Genomic DNA, 18,531 nt, shown 5'->3' with positions numbered 1-18,531 from the left:
TTCGCGCAGCTTCCTTTGTATTCAATGCTCGGACCCATCTCTTCTACGTCTTCATATCTACCAGTTCATGCTGCAACTAGAAGGCCAAAGTGTGGGCTATATCACTTCATAGGTTTCGTAACATGTGCCAAGGTCTCGCTAACTCAAGAGACATAGGTAAAGGTGGCTCGAGCTTGAGGGCGCGTGACCTGCGATGTGGCAGGCCTGAACAATATTCCATGGAACGAATGGAAATTTCGGTTGATGTTCACTCGGACGTAATTTCTCTCACGTCACGGTCAGAGATCTGGTCGTCAGGATTAATGCAATAATCTTACAGCTAGCCCAGAAAATTTGCTCTCATCAGGACGGTCAGAGAGCGTGCAGTTACCCAGAAGTTTCATTCGTTGCGTAAGACATCGTTTGTTCAGGCCACTGACCTTACCTGGCCGCTGGACCTTGAGCTAAGGCTGCCATTCAATGTGTCCCGAAAATAGGGCCTTGGCAGCGTAATTTGCAGTAATTTTCAAATTGTTGAAGCAATAAATGAATGATGTCAAATAGGAGAATTAAAAATTAATCATGAGTGAAGTATCATTTTTTATAGCACTTGCGTGGCACGTGACAGTCTGAATATGCCATTGGGCAATACATCATCATCAGCCTATTTTTTGTTCGCTGTCTCCCTGCTATCTGCATTTACCCCTTTCTTGCGCCAACCAATTCGAGCTAGCGCCTGGAAATTTCTTAATTTCATCACCTCACACAGTCTTCTGCCGTCCTCGACTGCACTTCCCTTCTCTTAGCACCCATTCTGTAACCCTAATGGCTCACCGGTTACATAACCTACGCATTAGATGACCTGCCCAGCTCCATTTCTTCCTCTTAATGTCAATTAGAATATCGGCTATCCCTGTTTGCTTTTCTGACCCAAACCGCGCTATTCCTCTCTCTTGACGTTACGCGTAACATTCTTCGTTCCAACGCCTTTTTGCGCAGTGCTAAACTTGTTTTCGAGCTTCTTTGTCAGTCTCCAAGTTTCTGCCCCATATGTTAGCCCCAGGAGAATGCACTGATTGCACACATTTCTTTTCAATGATAATGGTAAGCTTTCATTCAGGATCCAACAATTTCTGCCGAATGCGATCCAACCTGCTTTTTATTCTTCTGTAAATTTCGTTCTCATGATAAGAGTCCTCTGTGAGTAATTGACCTAGGTAAACGTTCTTCTTCAGACTCTAGAGACTGACTGGCGATGCTGAGTTCTTTTTTCCCTTGCCCGGGTACTGATCAATACCTTCGTCTTCTGCATATTAATCTTGAACCCCGCTCTTATACTCTCTCTATTAAGGACCTCACTCATTTGTTGTAATTTGTACCCAGTGTTGCTGAACAGGACATTGTCATCTGCAAATTGAAGGTTACTGAGTTATTCGCCGTTGATCCTTACTCCTAAGCCTTGTTCCTATGGGTGTGCAGCGCAACCCGGCCGAAGGACGAGAGGCAGAACACAATACGAGCGCAGACTAACAACTGGTTTATTATTTCAAGCAACGGACTATAATATACAGAAAATGTAAACACGTGTAAAGTGACCTTTACAAGGGTGTTAGCATGTCCTGCCATTCAAAAATTTGGTTTCTTTATCCTGCAGAGTGATAGAAGGCTGGCTGACGCAGCCTTCTATTATAGTCCATTGCTTGAAATAATAAACCAGTTGTTAGTCTGCGCACGTGTTGTGTTCTGCCTCTCGTCCTTCGTCCGGGTTGCGCTGCCCACCAATAGGAACATGTTCAATCACTAACTCGCCCAGCTTGCCGTCTTAATCCTAAGCCTTCCCAGTTTAATAGCTTGGATTCTTCTTCCAAGAACGCAGTAAAGAGCATTGGAGGAATTTTGTTTCCTTGTGTGACCCCTTTTTTCATAGGTAGCTTCCTACTTTTCTTGTGGAGAATAAAGGTATGCCTTGCTGTAGAGTCTCTGTAGATATTTTCGTCGGTATTGAAATTGAAATCCTAGATATTGAGAATTAAAGGGAACGTATTTACTCTGGAGAAGATGTGGCTGGTACAACCAGCACGGCCGAACGTAGGTTAGCCCTACTACATCGTGTCTATCGTCTTGTTGGTGTTAGTCGACTTTATCCATCTCGTGGCACCGTGACAATATTTACGTAGGGCTCCTGTACACCTTTGTTCCGTAATGCCTCTATGACTGCTGTTATCTCTACTGAATCAAATGCCTTTTCGCAATCTATGAAAGCCACATAAAGAGGCTGATTGTGCGTTGCGGATTTCTCTATTACCTGATTGGTGAGAAGGATGTGATCAATTGCAGAACATCTCTTCGTGCAAACTGCCTGTTCCCTTGGTTGACTTAACCCCGGTGTTGCCCTTATTCTATTGGATATTATCTTGGTGAATATTTTATATAATACCCGAAGTAAGCTAACGGACATATTTGTCAATTTTTATTGTCTCTGTTCTTTGTTGATTAGTATATAATATTGAAATTCTTCTAGTTCTTTGGGGCCCTTGATGTCACTAGACAATTCGTATAAAGGGCCCCTAGTTTTTCAAGCATTAGGTCTCCTCTATATTTTATTAAATCGACTGGTAGGTAATCTTCTCCTACCGCTTTTCCCCGTCTTATGTCTTGCAAGGCCCTCCTAACTTCATCACTAGTTATCGAAGGGGCCTTGGTAACCTGTTCACTACTACTGAATTACTACTGAATTACTTCTGAATTACTACTGAATTCTATCTTCTCTTGTGTTGAACACTTTCATTCACTGTCGTTTCTTTATTAGGTCCTATGTTACTTGAAAGAGCTTACTTACTAGTTGCCTTCGTGCCTTACCTCCCACTTTAATTGCTGCTTCTGAAGCCAACCTAGTTAAGGTTTCATTCATTCTCTCTTTGCCATGTTCATATCTCTATTGTAACGGCATATTTGTTTGCAAGTACCAGCCTGAATTGGTCTGCTTTTACTATTACTGCATCTAGGCTGGCCTGTTTCTTCCTGACCAATTTTACTCTTTCTCTCTTCAAATTGAGGTGAATCCTAGACTTCAGTAACCTATGATCATTGCAATTTGCCCTACCTGACACTTCAACATCCTGCACTATGCTGGGATCAGCAGAAACCACGAAAATGATTTCATTTATTGTTTCACCGTTAGGGCTTTTTCAGGTCCACTTTTTGTTCCAACGCTTCCGGAAGGTGTTCATTATTTGCAGCTTATTTCTTTCCGTGAATTCTACCAGCACCTCTCCTCGAGTGTTCCTAGAATCCACGCCGTAGTTGGCGATTCCTTGTTCACCAGTCTGCTTTTTCGCCACGTTTGCATTGAAATCATGACTACAGCATAGAGAGTTTGCGAATTTCGCTTCACTAATTTGACAACTTCATGAAACTGTTCTGTTGCTTCATCATCGTGAGTGGAGGTTGCAGCGTCGGTTTCTACTACTTTTATTCGATACCTCCTATTCAGCTTTATTACGATTACTGCTAACATCTCATTAATGCTGTAGAATTCGTTAATGTTGCCCGCTATGTCCTTAAGGATTAGCAATCCTACTCCGAGCTGCTTCTTATGTTATAATCCTCTATGGCTAAGGATGCGGCCATTTGTTAGCACTGTATAAGCCTCATTAGTTATTCTAACCTCACTAATGCCAATGATAGTTTAAACAATGCCTGATAGTTCCTCAAAGAGTCCTGCCAGGCTAGCTTCATTCCAGAAGGTTCGGGTGTTAAATGTTGCACAGGGCCATTTCCATTGGCGGCCTGTCCGGATCCAAAGATTCTTAGCACCCTCTGCTGCACTACATGTCTGACCACCACCATTGTCAGGTGCTTTGCCGCTGCCGGGGACGGAGGGCCATTGGCTAATAGAATGAATCATTCGGTAGGTTGTGAATGGATACTGCACCAGGGAGGCCAACTCCTGTTCTGGTGAGGGGTTGTCTAGTTGAAACTTTGTTGGTCTTCCTGATTTGGTTGTACCTGGATGAGTATAGCCCCACTTGCTCTGGGCGTTTTGGCCGGTGTCAGGTGCTACTTGAAGCCTAGAGATGCAGTGTACGGGGGCGCTCAATTGAAGTTTCCCACCTTAAAGAAACATCAAGGATTCAAACTTCCGACTGAGGCAACCAAGTGTCCAAGCTAGCTCAGTAAGATGACTTTACGGGCTGTCAGGTAACCTTATGTCACACAATTACAGCCCAGAGGATACTACGTTCCTGAAAATATGCTTGAATTATCCAGGATATACGGGTTTATCACGGCAGGTTTCGAGGCTTCCATAATTGCCAAGGAAACTGGATTTGAAGGCACTGTGTGACTCTCTTGCTATCCGGAATCGTTATGATAGCATTCTCCTGCCTGCATACGCAGACTATCGTCGTTTCGAGGTGTTCTTTGAACAAGACTTCCGTATGGAAACCCAAAACGTCTAATTCTTAGTAACACCCTTTGATCGGTGTACTTTCTCTTTATTTCTTCTAACATGAACACCAGAATCAAGACAACGCATAACCCAGGCGATGCATTGAATTTTAATTTAATTAACCTCTTCCAGAGTATGCAAGTTACAGTGAGTAAAATGTTGAAGATGACAAAATCTAAGTTTTATACATTCTTGTGGTTTAAATTAGTAGAAGTAGATTTGTCAGAAACCGAGTGTAGCAGCGAAAAAAAAATGTCGCTACCTCAACAAACGAATCTGGATTCGCAACACTCTTTAGGTCGAAAAGTTGAAATTAGTGCAGATAGAAAAATATATGCCGTATCTACAGGACTCACTTATCAATTTATTGATTTAAAGGTGCAAACAACATAAGTACACTATATAGGACGTTCAATCTGTGTGTTTTCTAACGTCAAACTTGATAATCGAGGCCGGAAAGAAGTATTCGCCTTCTCTTTGCATCCTCGCCTCAATTGTAAGCTCAGCCTACTTAGCGGTATATTAAGCTTGCCGGTAACCGCACACTCAATTAACTTGAGACAAAATGTGGACATGTGCAATGGGCCAGTCATATCACTGCTTCAAGCCGTTACGTTACTAAGCTGCTTTCTATGTGCAGTGGTTGGAATGGCCAAGAACTTTGTAGTTGATTTTGTAGCTGCCAGCAATAATTTTGAATGGTTATCGGCCGCACACTATTCGTGAGCACCAAAAATAGTTCCAGAGAACCGGCGTGCACCATTGTTATTCTTGAGCAACATAATCGATGTACGCGACCACTCATGAACAAATTACAACCATCCGCGGCCACACTGAGTCAACCAGCGCACGCGAAAAAAGAAATCACTGCGCGTCTGAAGCGGTAAGACGAGCCAAATAAAGGCACAAAAAAACTCACGGCATACAGTCATGTGGAATGCTAATAGCCAGAGAAGAAATTTCACTTTCATCCTAAAGTCGTGCAACTAGTAATATGACCGAGCTACAAGTCCGCTGGATTATGAGCACAGATTAATAATTGCACCACAGCAGAGCAGCTGATAGGTAGCCAGGCAGTTTCACTTTGCTGAGTGCACTGCGATACAGCTGCCGTGCCGAACGCAATAAGTGCGCGTCGTCGGTTTACGAACACCTCTCCCACAAAGGCCACGTCGCCAGTGCGAAGTATGAATTCGTGACGCACCACCAACACATAACGTACCGAGCACGCACTACTGTGCCCGAGAGATCATCCTTAACTATGCACAACCCGTTATTATGGCGCACAGAGATTAAATCGCGAAGTGCTCATATGCGCGATGCGGAGGTTTCTGAAAGCCTATGAATTCAATGCGACGCATATATGTAGCTGTCTGCACGTTGCAGCATGAACTGGTACATGGGGAGGACATGCTGTAGAATAGTTTTTCAGCCTGGTGTAGGTATGCCGTGCGCGAACTGTGACTACGTTTACCTGAACATAACATGCATTTTCGAAAAGTGCTTGAAGCAGCATCTGTACGATGTGAAAATGAAAAATGTCACTTGCGACGTACTTGCGGAGAATGTGGTATCCTTTAACAATGATATTGACCTTCTTGAATAAGGCTTTCGTTATTGACAAGAATCGATTTCACGTCAGTATCCCGGGTGCCTCGTATCAAACTACACAAAAGTCTGAATCGCAGGGATGGCATTATTCCGGCTGCATACGCAAGATGCCTAGGTCGAAACTCTAACACCTCCTGTTTGCAAACAAAGCTTCCGTACGAGGAAGTGGGAGCTCTTATCATTCATATACTATCAAATCTTTTTATAACGAGGTTAAAGGGACAGCCGAAATTACTTGATTATATTCATTACTGCCCTTCTCTGCAATGAATGCGCAATAAATTACACAAATTTGAGCTTGCATAAAAGACGCCCTTGCGGTCAGTAGAACCTCTATATGGCTAAGTGCGCTGAACAGAAAAGAGCAAAAGAAATTTCGGCATCGTCAACAAACAACTTCTTAGCATCTGACACCATTGAGTTTACGATAGCTGCATTTTCTTTTAATCTCAGCGTTTTTCGATTCTCTTGCAGTTGCCTTGTCTTAGCATCGCGAAATGGCGACGCGGTTGAATAGGTTGCATCCTGCGACGCCAAAAAAAAAACGTTTTTCGCGTTCGAGCAGTACGTGCCACATAGGGAGACGTGGTCTCTGAGATTGCACCAGTACCATTTCTGAGGCCACGCCTAGCTGCACTAGCCTGCACGGTGCAGCAGTGAAAGAAATTGCGATGGCGATAATGACCCTCGCCTTATGCGGAGCGCCTTATGTGCCCAGTGGTGAGAAGGAACATTGATGGACGGCGCATTAAATGAAAATACCCAATAGTTTTGGCCCGGAACGTGGGCTGAACCCCGCAGAATACGATTGAGCTTGCAGAGGTCGGAAATTTTTCGTTTCGGGGAGAAATCAAGTTTTTATTTCGTAGAAAAATCAAGTTCGGCAATTCTATTGGCAGAATAATTTTAAATTGTTGAAGCAAGGTTTTAAAACGTGGATGTCTATGGAGATGTCCAGGGTGATTGCACTTTGTTACATCCAGTAGTTGTTATGCGCCGTTTCGTTACAACTAGGTTTCACTCTGAGATGCACTTGTTAATATACTACTTTCTAATTACAGGTGCCAAATCTGAGGTCAAGTAACAGTAAGAACAAGCTACATTGTATGCGGGTACATCAGGCTGTGCAACTGTCTATGCCAGCTCCTTGAATCATGAAGTGAACAACATGTGATAACAAAGTCACCAAAAAAGTATTAGAAACATTTTGCTTATGTAGCGGTGTTATTGGTTTGATTTGTTAAAAATTCTTTGAAACCTTTGGCCTCCTTGGCGCTTTATTTGTGTGAATAATTATGCTTTATCTTAAGCGTCGTTTTAACTTGTGTTATCACTTTTGTGGCCTTGCGAATATTTAAATGATGCTATGGTGGGTAGTAAGAAATGGGCCATAGGCATTGATGTTGTCGGTACAGGCAAACTTTTTTTCAATATTGCGAGGATTACAATCATTCCCACACATTTGTTCATTTAGCAAGTATTAGGAGACGCTCAATTTCTTTAAAGTTAATGCTATAGTGGAAAGGCGTCTTGTGCTCCTAAATTCATGTGTTTGCCAAACCTCCATGTCAGAAAAACTGGCGTGATAGTGCTGTTGGAGTCCTTGATATTCCATCCCCGAATCTGGAACAATGTTGACAAAGAAAGGAAAATGATCTTGGGTCCTCCCAGACCATCGCATATGCGCAGTGTGCGCCGTTTCTAGCCAGATCACTGAAGCTCAGCGACATTTCGTTGGACAGTTAATCAGGAAGAAGACAGACACTTTGGATTACAATGTTATGACTGAATTTTAGCGTCTAGAGACTTAAAATGTTATCTTTGTGCTAGTGCTTCCCCTGACTATAGTATTCCCGCTGTGAATCGACAGGTTTGGTAGATCTTGCTATTTTTGCAACTACTCTTTAGCCGAATGAAGAAGTGGTGCGTTTTGATACACTTTAAGGTGCCGACACTTGCAATGAATGTTAACATACCTGAGTAGAAGGGCCGCAATTTTTTAGAGTTTTGAATGGTTTTTACGTACCCCGGTTACCTTGAATCCTTAAATAACTATCGCTCAACAAATTTACAAATGTCATTTGACAAATCGCTTTACTAAATAATATGGTTACGTTACAGGGATATTGAATAGGTCGCGTACCTTGTTCTTCAAACGTCTGTTTGATCTGTCAGAAAACAATTTAAAGACAGCTACAAAAGTCGTTCCTAGCCGTCTTATAGCCGTTCTTAAAACGGCTTTAAGACGTTTTGCGAGACATCATAGCTGTTTCTAAAACGCCTACGAAAAGTCTCGCAAGAGGTCTTATACCCGTTTTTAAAACGGCTACAAAATTTCTTGCAAAACGAGTTATATCTCATTGCCGGTGCATTAGGTGGTCTTCATGAAGGCTACAAGACGTTTTTAAACATCCGGCGAAGTTTTGGTACGACGTCTTGAAGAGGTCTTAAATATCTTGCGAAGAGGTCTTGAGATGTCTTGTAAACGTTTATAATGATTTTTAAGACGTCTTCATCAATCAATCAGGAAAGGAAGAGAGATCTTTACAAATGTATTTCCAGCAGAAAACGCTTAAATGCTTGGACAGCAGGTTAGTAGACAACACATTGCGGTAAGGATTGAACGTTATCTCCAATATGCTGGAACGTTCGTCCACTCCGCAGTCCAAGACAGCTCAACGAAGTTGATCGCAGCTCCAGCCTTAAATAGAAGTGGCCACCATGACTATTATTTAAAAGCGTACCACTTTCAACTGAGGGGCCCCGCTTTCCTCAACTCGTTCAAGTGGAGGAACGAATTCGGGTCAGTGAATCAGAGGGTAATTTTTCGCATCGGCACAGTTGGCTGATACTTTCACCGCGCCGTATTACCACTGCAGCAGGCTTCCGTGCGAAATAGAATACAAGCAACGGAAAATGTTTCATGACCACATCGGTGCTTTTGCGGCTACGGAGCTTTGAACATGACGTCTCTGGTTCAGTTTCTGGTTGCGGAATATTCATTTTCGTTGGGGCGGCAGGCAAAAACTGCAGTGTGCGGTACTTTGGGTGCATGTTAAAGAATATCAGACAGTATAAATTTATACATGTGTTGCCTCCCACAAAAGCGTTGGTGGGTTCCTTTGCGACAATACATTCTGCTACGACTTCTCGTATTAGGATTCTGGTTGCGGAACTTTCATTTCCGTAGGGGCGGTAGGCGAAAACTGTAGTGTGCGGTATTTAGGGTGCATGTTAAAAAATCTCAGACAGTCTAAATTTATACATGTGTAGCCTCCCGCAAAACAGTTGGCGTGTTTCTTTGTGACAATAAATTCTACCATTAATCGTTGAATGCATTCCAGAAACCGAAGCAGGCGCGTCTAGTTCAAGCAAACAACACGGGGCCTATTTCCAGCGATTTTATGCCGGACTACGAGACGACTCGCGTGGAACAGAGGCTGTGGCTGTTAGCGATCACGTGGCAGCGGTTTGCCTCAAATTTATTGGCCTATCTCTCGAACACCCTGTACAAAGAAAGGAAGTATCGGCGGCTGCTCCCCATCTAATGTGCTGTACCGAAAATACAAGCCTGTATTGGTAGAGAGGCGAGCTTCATTCAGCATGGGAGCCGTGTATCACCCGGTTCCCTGTCCTAAATCAGTTGTCCTCGAGGTAAAAAAATATCAAGCCCGCAGTAGGCGTGAGTCACATATTTTGAAGGGAATTGGTCGCATTCATTGTGCTTTAGGCCTTGAGGCATTTAATTTGGCGCGACGTCGCGTCTAGCGCTGCATTTAACTGGAGCGCCGGGTGTATTCTAAAAGGCCTTGCGCCGCACTTGCCGTCGTTAGTGGTGCATACTTTCCACCCCTTATCCCCTTCAGTCACGGCGGCCACATTTGTGGACGTGACTTATCTCTGCCATTTTTGTGCAGTGGTAACAAGAAATAGAGCACAAACGTTAAGCTTAGGGTATGTTGAACATTCTGCTAACCTAAATTACTGCAATTTTTACTTCCACGTGATAGGCATAGTTACAGAATACTGCTTTAGTACAGGCGCTACCGCGTTTTATGCGACGTTTGGCGTAGGGCTTGTCGGTAGCAACCTGAAAATATATATATTTTTTCTTTCTTCAAATGCTTGCCGCCGATAAATAACTTCTGAGTGTAAATCGAGCAGGTGATTCAACACTTTTTATGAAGAAGCACAGCTTGACTTACTTTACAATATCCAAATATTTACTTACTCTGTAGTTACGATAACTCATGATAAAATGGCCAAAAAAGCCATTCTACCACCTTGACTTGCTTTCAGTGGAGTCTCAAGCACCATGCCGTGAATGTATGTATATTTCACACATGTATTCACACCCGATCATAATTCGTCACTGAATGGTTTCGGTAGTATTCTTATTACTAGGGATGATTAAGCTATCAAATGAACTGGAATGCACGTAACGGTCCGAGTTATCTTCCGCGCGCTCAAAACTTACCAATAATAAATACTGGGGTTATGCCTGCCTAAAACCTGATATGATAGTAGATGCATTGTAATCAGGGACTCAGTAATAATTATGAGCATTTGGGGTTCATTTAAGTGCCCCGAAGTCAATGTTCGCGAGAGTTTTCGCATTAGGCTTCCATTGAAATGAGGCCGCCGTGCACGGTAATGCACCGGCCGCTCAGCAGCCTAACGCTACGGCCCCTCGGCGAGCGTGGTGGGTGGGCTCGGAACGTCAGCTGTCAGATCTTTCCTGGGCTCACCGTAAGATGACACTTCAGGAATGACGGACTCGAGTTGTCTCTCTTGAGGGCCACGGCTGAGTCCCACAACACATACGTTAACGCTCACTGAACCAACCAACGCGTGCTAAAACTAAAATGACATCGCAATAAATCAGCCATAAAGGACATGGTTGATCGCACGCCACACGTCCGGGGCATATATGCTTCCAGCCACCGTAGCTAACCTTTATCCAGATGATACTGCTGGGCGTCCTTTTCACCAAGTTTCCCTGCCCATGTGACTTAACACACCTATGCCTAAAAAATTATTCAGATCATCCAGAAAACCTACAAACAAATAGCTTCCTCCAATACATCTATGTGGAAGCTTTAGGCTCTTGATATAAGGGGTAAATTGAACAGAATAGCAATCGAGGTTAAAGTAGTTTAATTTCACTTTGTGCGGTTTAAGTAAGGCGTAAGCTCCATCGTCAGAAATACTGTGCCACTTCTGAAAACCAAGCTTGCGTACGAGCGAGCTCACTGCAAGCGCGAACTGCGATGGTACTCTCGCCAGCGTTGCGAGGTAGTTCACTCACATTCTTGTGGTATTCCCGCAAGCAGAGCGTCCAGTTCACGTAGTGCTCGGTTGATTCAGGCGAGAACCAATGCCGCTGCTTGGTGTTCTCGTCATACTGGGAACCGTCGACGTCGTAGCCATGCATCATCTCGTGCGCCATAATCTCGCAAAAAAACGAGCAAGAAAGAGGACATAGGCAATGTTAAATAATTTTGAACAGCGAACAATGGTTATAGCATCCGCGTACGGCTCTTTGCAGCAGTATAGATAACAGCAGCCACGTGGTTGTGAGGCTAGAACTTTCGCTAAACAATTACTGGTTAAATGCTGCGGCGGCATTATCTTCTGGCCATCAGCCTGTAAACAGCGCTGGAAGTGCGGTATGACGTGAATCACGGAGTCAGAAAATTGTCTCGTCCTTGAAGTCTACGAGCAATTACAGTTCTGCCACTCAGACTCCGCAATAATCCCTTTGTCAAAGCATTCCAAGGGCGCTATAATGTAAAACTATTCCAAACTTTTTTATTCCATTTCTGCTGTTAGCCCTCCGCGATTGGTCAAAAACATTTTTGGACCACTCCCACTTCACCTGTCTGTCACGCGAAGTGACGAAAACCGCGATACCTCTCCATCTGATATGATGTATACGCACTGATTGTGCGTGGTTTGACCGAAATTGGAAAACAATTATTTTTGATTCGACGCCTTTTCGCCATTAGCCCACGGCTATTGGTCAAAAGTTTTCGGGCTGCACCCACTTCACCTGCCTGTCACGCGACGCCACAAAACCGAGAAAATTCACCGCGTCAAAGTGACGTGTACGCATTAAAGATGCATTAATATGCCGAACAAAACTGAATTTTCTTCTGAATAGCCACAGGCTGCCCCGTTCTGAAAGGAATAAAAGATGGCTGCCGCCGTTTGGTAAGGCGCTGGCTACTCGCACCTGCCGGAGAGCATGGGTTTATTTGGGCATAATAAACCATCTTGCGTAGCCGCGTAACGTATTCAAACACTTTCGGCACTTTAGAGACCTCGTTCTGCCAACTCTTCCTTGCTGAGGATCCGTTTTAGCGTCATTCTTAAGCCTCCGTTGCATGCTTCCGCCATTTTCGACTAGCCACTGCAAGCTAAGTAAGGAAAGTGGACCAATCGCAGACGCCGGCAACACCTTCTTCATCCGGTTATCGATGTTCACTGCCCTGGCTCTGCCCCGTCGAATCCCTCTCCACTTGAGCATTCTCTTCGCCTCTTGTCAGCCCATTAGATACGACAGGCCGCTCACTGTAGGCAATGTTATTCGTTTTTCAAGCAAAGAAAAGTGACCTCCTATGAACTAGGAGAACGTTTGATTGGTCTGTTCAGACAACGCTGCGGGAGACCGCCCGGTCCTTGCGTCGGTGGTTACGCAAATTTGACATCAGGAGATTAGAATAAAAACATATTGGAATAGTTTTACCTTATAGGGCCCCAACACGTTACTGTTTGAAATTTTAATACAGCTGCAGAGAGCCGGGAATGCTGACACCTCTTCAGGGGAAGTATAAACAACAATACCACTGCTCTGTAGCCAAAATCGTTTCATATTGGAGCACTTATATTCGTATTCATAAGTGCGGACACGCAGCTAATTATAAGGGTAAATGATAAAGGCATTGTGACGTTTATTTACGCATTCCTATTTATTTTTGTTATGTGTTTCCTGAATAGATATACCACCATTTATTTCGCCTTTTTAACATGGTATACCTGAACACCAAGAAAGTGACGCGGAAACTGCAGAAATCGCGCTTTTTTGCACAATTTTTGCACAACTCACAAAGTAGCGAGTATCCCATCTACTGACACGCATACTCACCATGCCCATGCTACCGTAGTTGAAGGCAGCAGGACCTTCAGTGAAAAGCAAGTTGGGAAGCAGTGCTGATGGAAGGATGAACATCGTGTTATATTTGGGCAGGTATGCCGCGTTCGCCTCGGTCCCCATATGTAGCAGCATCGTTGTGTCCGCCCAAGCTTGGTGAATGGCGGCTGCAGCGGCCTCCCGCCAAGCTTTGAAGAACCGGTCCGTGGGCAAGTCAGGAAAGCTCGCTGTGTCAAGAGGTGTACAACTCGTAAGAAAGACGGGGTAGATGTATAGGGTGTTCTTTTTCTTGCGTCAACGAAATATTTGCCAATTGCCACTAGCCTGCAGAGCAAGGCGGATCCTTGACTTCAATTACCTTAAGAAGCAGGCATTGTTTTGACGATCGAAATTTGTATGAATTGATGAATTAAGAAAATTTCGCTGAGATTTTAACTATCTCTGCGACAACTCTTATAATGTACCAGCTGTGGCTGGCGAGGTTTCAGGGCACCGCTACTTGGAATTAATTTTGAAAATGACACCAGTTTTAAGATAAATGTTCATAAAATGCGCCCCAAATACAATAGCTTTCCAGGAATTAAATTAGCTCACTGCAAAGAAACGCAGTTCGCCCGAATCGTCGAACAACATCGTAATTTACTGCCTGTTTTTCACAACAGTTGCCAGTATGGAAATTCTGTCCAAGTGGATGTGCCTTGAAACCTGACTGGGTCTTATTTGGAAAGGTCAATATGTGCCTTAAGGAGTTACTTATAAAATGTGTTAGTAAAAATTGCAGATTGACCAATAACCGAGATGCATTCAAACACAGAAGTAACAACCACTACATTGAGTGAAATTTGTGGCACTTGTTTGATTAGTTAAATTATCTTAACGCGAAAGAGGAAAAATGTTAATTTAGGAACCTAAATGTTTGCAGAAATCACCCAGGATGTTTTATATTAAAAATCAAAGCACGCGATGCATACAAATCGGCTCGTGCACTAAGAACAGCAGCCATTGTAGTCCTGTCAATTGGTTTAGTTAGAGCATCTATGATGTGCAAAGCTGCGTCGGCTTCGTATGGTGCGGCTCAGTGCAGCCGCGTGGTCACTATTTTGATTGCGATCCGCGATGGGTAGAGTTCAGGCGCGCCGAAGGGTTATAGAGTCGCGTGCGTCGCATAGTTGACGTTTATGCGAGAAGAAGCGCGAGGGAGAATTCGCTTGCTACTGGAGCCGGTCTTTCTCCCGTCAGCGTTTCAACAGCTAGTGTCCGCGGTCATCGAGTGAGATGCTTTCATGTCCGCTATTGCACGCGTGGCGCGATGCCTGCTAATTTATTTAGTAAGCAAAGGTTTACTCGTTCATACGGCTTATTAAACTACTATACTAACTTTGTATGGTTGTCTAACTATTTGTTTTTATTGTTTTTATTTTGTTCAATAAATGGTGGATAGTTAAAGTCATCGATTTTTCCTTCCTGCTTTAAGTGATGCAATGCTATGGCAATTCAGCGGTGTTTGAGGCTCAAAAGTAGATAATTTGTTATAAACAAACCGTACATTGTTCCATTCAATTTGTTCAAAACAATAATGTCACGTTCTAGTGACGTTTAACCTCAATGGCGGGACGCCAATCACGAAACTGAGAACTTATGCGGTGAACCTGTGTACGTCAAAACAATGGTAGCGGCGATCGCATACGTTAATTGTTAAAATAACTGCACGTTAAGTGCGCTGGCTTTTATAAATCGCTAGTTCGTGGTTCTAGTGTAATTGCTGGTGCCCGCCTACCTTCCGAAAGTGCAATACTATTTGTGTCATGCAAACAATCAGATTACTCGAGGTACGGAGACAACATTACCAGCTGACAGAATCAACGATAACATTTGAGTAAGTTCTCAATTATGTACGCGCTTCTTGCGCTCAGTGGCAACATTACGTCGTTAACGTGCAAAATGCTGTCCCCAGAAAAAATAGCACAAATGCGTGTCACTGTGACCTCTTAGAAAGCACCGAAACAATGCTTAACAAGAATGCGCGAAATTAAAAGCCCCGGTAGAAAAACAAATGCAAGAGATGAATAAAATGAAGTCTCACACGTTGTTAGCGAGCACAGAATCACTTGCTTGAGGCGCCCCACGTGGACGACTTCAGGACGCGCGCGACAACTTTGTTATTACGTAATGCCGTCTGGCAGAACCTGTATAGTGCGCCAATATGTCGAAGTGGTTTGTATGGTCGGAAACAACTTCGAAGGTGCTTTTCAGTTTATTAGCGCAAGCTCTTGGGCAAGTTCGTGCATGATGAACTTGAAAAAGCCAGTACCAGCGAAACACAAAGGGCACGCACACAAGGAAGAGGTGTGAGACAAGGACGGACGCTAGTGTGCGCGTCCTTTGTGTTTCGCTGGTACCCCCTTTTTCAAGTTCATCATGCTTTTCAGTTCGAACCCGCCAGTGTACCGAAGTACAATTCCAAACAGAGTCACTACTCTGGTATTCCACATAGCATTGTTGAAGGTTGTAGTGTTGGCTGTCAGTCTCTTGCTGGTGTGTGGCGCGCATGCGGGTTCGACGGCACGGGCCTTCGGCGCGCTGGAGACATACGGTTACATATAGGTTGTCTTCGTCGGTGATGGGTGGTAGCATAGCGCCAAGCCTCGTCGCCGGGTTCCCTCCGTAAAGCAGCTTGAATGGCGTCATATGCGCTGCTTCTTGCACTGCCTAGTTGCGACCGAAGATTAGGCATTCAATGACGACATCTCACGTCTTCAGTTCGACATAGACGTACATTGCCAACATGTGGTTGAGCGTCTTAGGCGTTTTGCCAGACAATTTATTTTGCGGGTACTAGGCGATCATCCTCCGGTGACTGGTCTGTCGGTGTTTCAGCTTTACTTGTCAGCCCCGACGTAAGAGCTCTTTCACTATGCTTGATCAGTACATCTGTAGCATCGAGTCATTGCACGATGTTCTCGAAGAAAAATTTCCCCACTTTGGCCTCACTGCCATTGGTCAGGGCTTTCGGTTCGACAGGTGTGACGCAGTGAATAAAATCGGTAGTGAGGCTTGGCCAGTAATGCGTCTTCTGTATCGCCGAGATAGTGCAAGAAAATCAGAGTGCCTTGTGGTCATGTAGGGCCTGCAGAATTTGTCCCCTGTGCCGATGGCACCAAGACAAGCTAGTTGGCGCGGCTTGGCGAGAAATACTTCGCGAGGACGTCGCTTCGGAAGTAAACAAGAGATAATATGCGCCTAAACACGCTTGGGTTAAAGTCGATGTTCTCTTCAAAGTACTCGACAAGGGTTCTTAAATCTGTGATCGCTTGCTACTGCTCGGGGAATTCCTCTCCACGTATTGTGCCTAGGAATCCCTTACAGGAAATTGTCGAAAGGTTATTGAAACGTCAGGGTTCAACGTCAACAAATGACCTTGAAAGATCATTGGGGAATTGTTGAAACATTATTGAGGAAGTTGTCGAAAATGGTTGATAATTCGTCCGCGACATTCTGTCAAAACACCAGTGGGGCTTTTCAGTTTCAAAGATGATTGGTGTATTGTTGAAAATATGATGCATTCCAATGTTGAAAGCCAATCGAAGCATTGTTGCAGATGTGTGGAATCTCAAAATTGAAAGCCCACTAAGGTATCATTGAAGTGTGTTGTATGTCAAATTGAAAGCCAATTGAAGCATTGTTGCAGATTTGTTTAGTCTCATCATTGAAAGTCCTTTGAAATATTGTTGCAGCTGTGTTGAATGTCAACACTCCAATTGTGTTGAAAGCCCTTTATGCCCCAGTGTGCATTTAGCACTGTTTAAAACTGCACTTCTCTTAAAATACTGCTCAGCTATGTTGTGTTGCACATAATTGTCTTTGAGTCACGTTGATATGTTTGCGGGGAGAGGATAGGGGCAAAATATAAATAAAGGCACTTTGGTATTGCAGGACACGGTCACCCTGAGCTCAAAAGTATGCTCCTAGATTTCCAGTAATAAACGATATTGTAAAGCTTCTAGCAGTTCTGTTACGCCACTTTTACAATTACTTTTACAATTGTCACAGTGAATGGTCCTTCACGAAATCAAGATTGCTGGACAGATGCAGACAAAAACCATTTTTCTGGGTGAAGTGTTTATTAGTAACCAAACATGTGTGTAAATGTACAACCATTTGTAGTTTGAGAACATCATAAACTTCTTAAAAACTATTTGCAAAGTACAAACTTTCTGCGGCTTGACACCATAACAAAATTGAATACTAAAAGATGTAGGCCGTATGGCGCTCAAGTAAACACATTTTGCAAAAATAAATCGTAAAATATAAATGCCTATATATATAAATGTACAAGCAGACTGACATGACTTTAAATAAGAAGACTAAATAAAGGCACTTGCTTTCTCTATTAGGTAGGCGTAGGTACTATAACCATGGCACGATTCGCTTGAGCTCACATCACTCCCTGAGACTCTGATATGTGGGGTGGTTATCTTTAAGTTTCATATAATTTATTAAAGACTGGCTGTTGCAGCTTGCATAATTCTAGATACAGGGTGCCAAGCATTACTTGTACGAGAAATGAACACGCATATTCAGCTAACAAAAAGTCACTTCCTCATAATTTTTTTGCGCATTGTAGAGGTAATTTTACAAGGTATGTGCACTCAGAATGAATTTCGAGAACGACACCAGTAACGAGACAGATGCCACCAGACTAGAAATGCACTGTTGTTGCACTTGCTTTTTTTTAACAAAACGCACTGTTGCGCATTAAAGCACGAAAGTAACTGTAATGCCCATGTATTTTGTCTCATATTTATGGAAAAATCTCGAAACTGGTGTCATCCAGGAAATTATTTTCAAGTGAATACGTCTTTCAAACTAGCTGGCTACAATTTGTAAACTGCAGTATGTGCCGGAATATTATAAGGAATTAGTAAATTTCTGAGAATCAGTTGAATGTGTTTCCATTTCTTGTGCTAGTAATGTCCACCTTTGAATAATCTAGCTCAAGAAAAAGAATTATGCTACCTGGCACAGGCAAATTTAAAAAAAAAATATCTGTAAAACTGAAAAAAGGTAACTCCGTACAAACCTTATTTATTGGTTCAACGGTGTGCCAATTTTAGTAAACCTTATCTATTTTTGAAAGATGGCAATCGCAATAAGTGATGCTATGGGACGAGCTTATTATGCTGCATTGCTGTTGAAGTCATTCCACATCGAGCGATTTGTTCATATGGACTGTTTCAGATTTTTATATGAAACCAGCTATTAGTGACGTGCTGGAATACTACAAAACTATTCCTTGTGTGAGTTCGTTTCAATTTTCTTCAGTGCCACAAAATATAGC

General features: G+C 43.4%; 1 protein-coding gene across 1 annotated transcript in view; it reads right to left on the bottom strand.

Annotated features, from left to right (window-relative positions):
* Positions 1 to 13,415, bottom strand: part of LOC129386303 (membrane metallo-endopeptidase-like 1) — a 33,543-nt gene extending 20,128 nt beyond the window's left edge. The window contains exons 1-2 of the mRNA XM_055074129.1: positions 13,188 to 13,415; positions 11,349 to 11,492 (exon numbers count right to left, since the gene is read on the bottom strand). Coding sequence (XP_054930104.1) covers positions 11,349 to 11,492; positions 13,188 to 13,328 — 285 coding nt within the window. The 5' untranslated portion in view covers positions 13,329 to 13,415. The remainder of the gene's footprint in view (positions 1 to 11,348; positions 11,493 to 13,187) is intronic.
* Positions 13,416 to 18,531: the final 5,116 nt, after the last annotated feature.

This window comes from Dermacentor andersoni, chromosome 3 (genome assembly GCF_023375885.2).
Source record: "Dermacentor andersoni chromosome 3, qqDerAnde1_hic_scaffold, whole genome shotgun sequence".
NCBI lineage: Eukaryota > Metazoa > Arthropoda > Arachnida > Ixodida > Ixodidae > Dermacentor > Dermacentor andersoni.
This window is presented reverse-complemented; position numbering and strand designations above follow the sequence as displayed.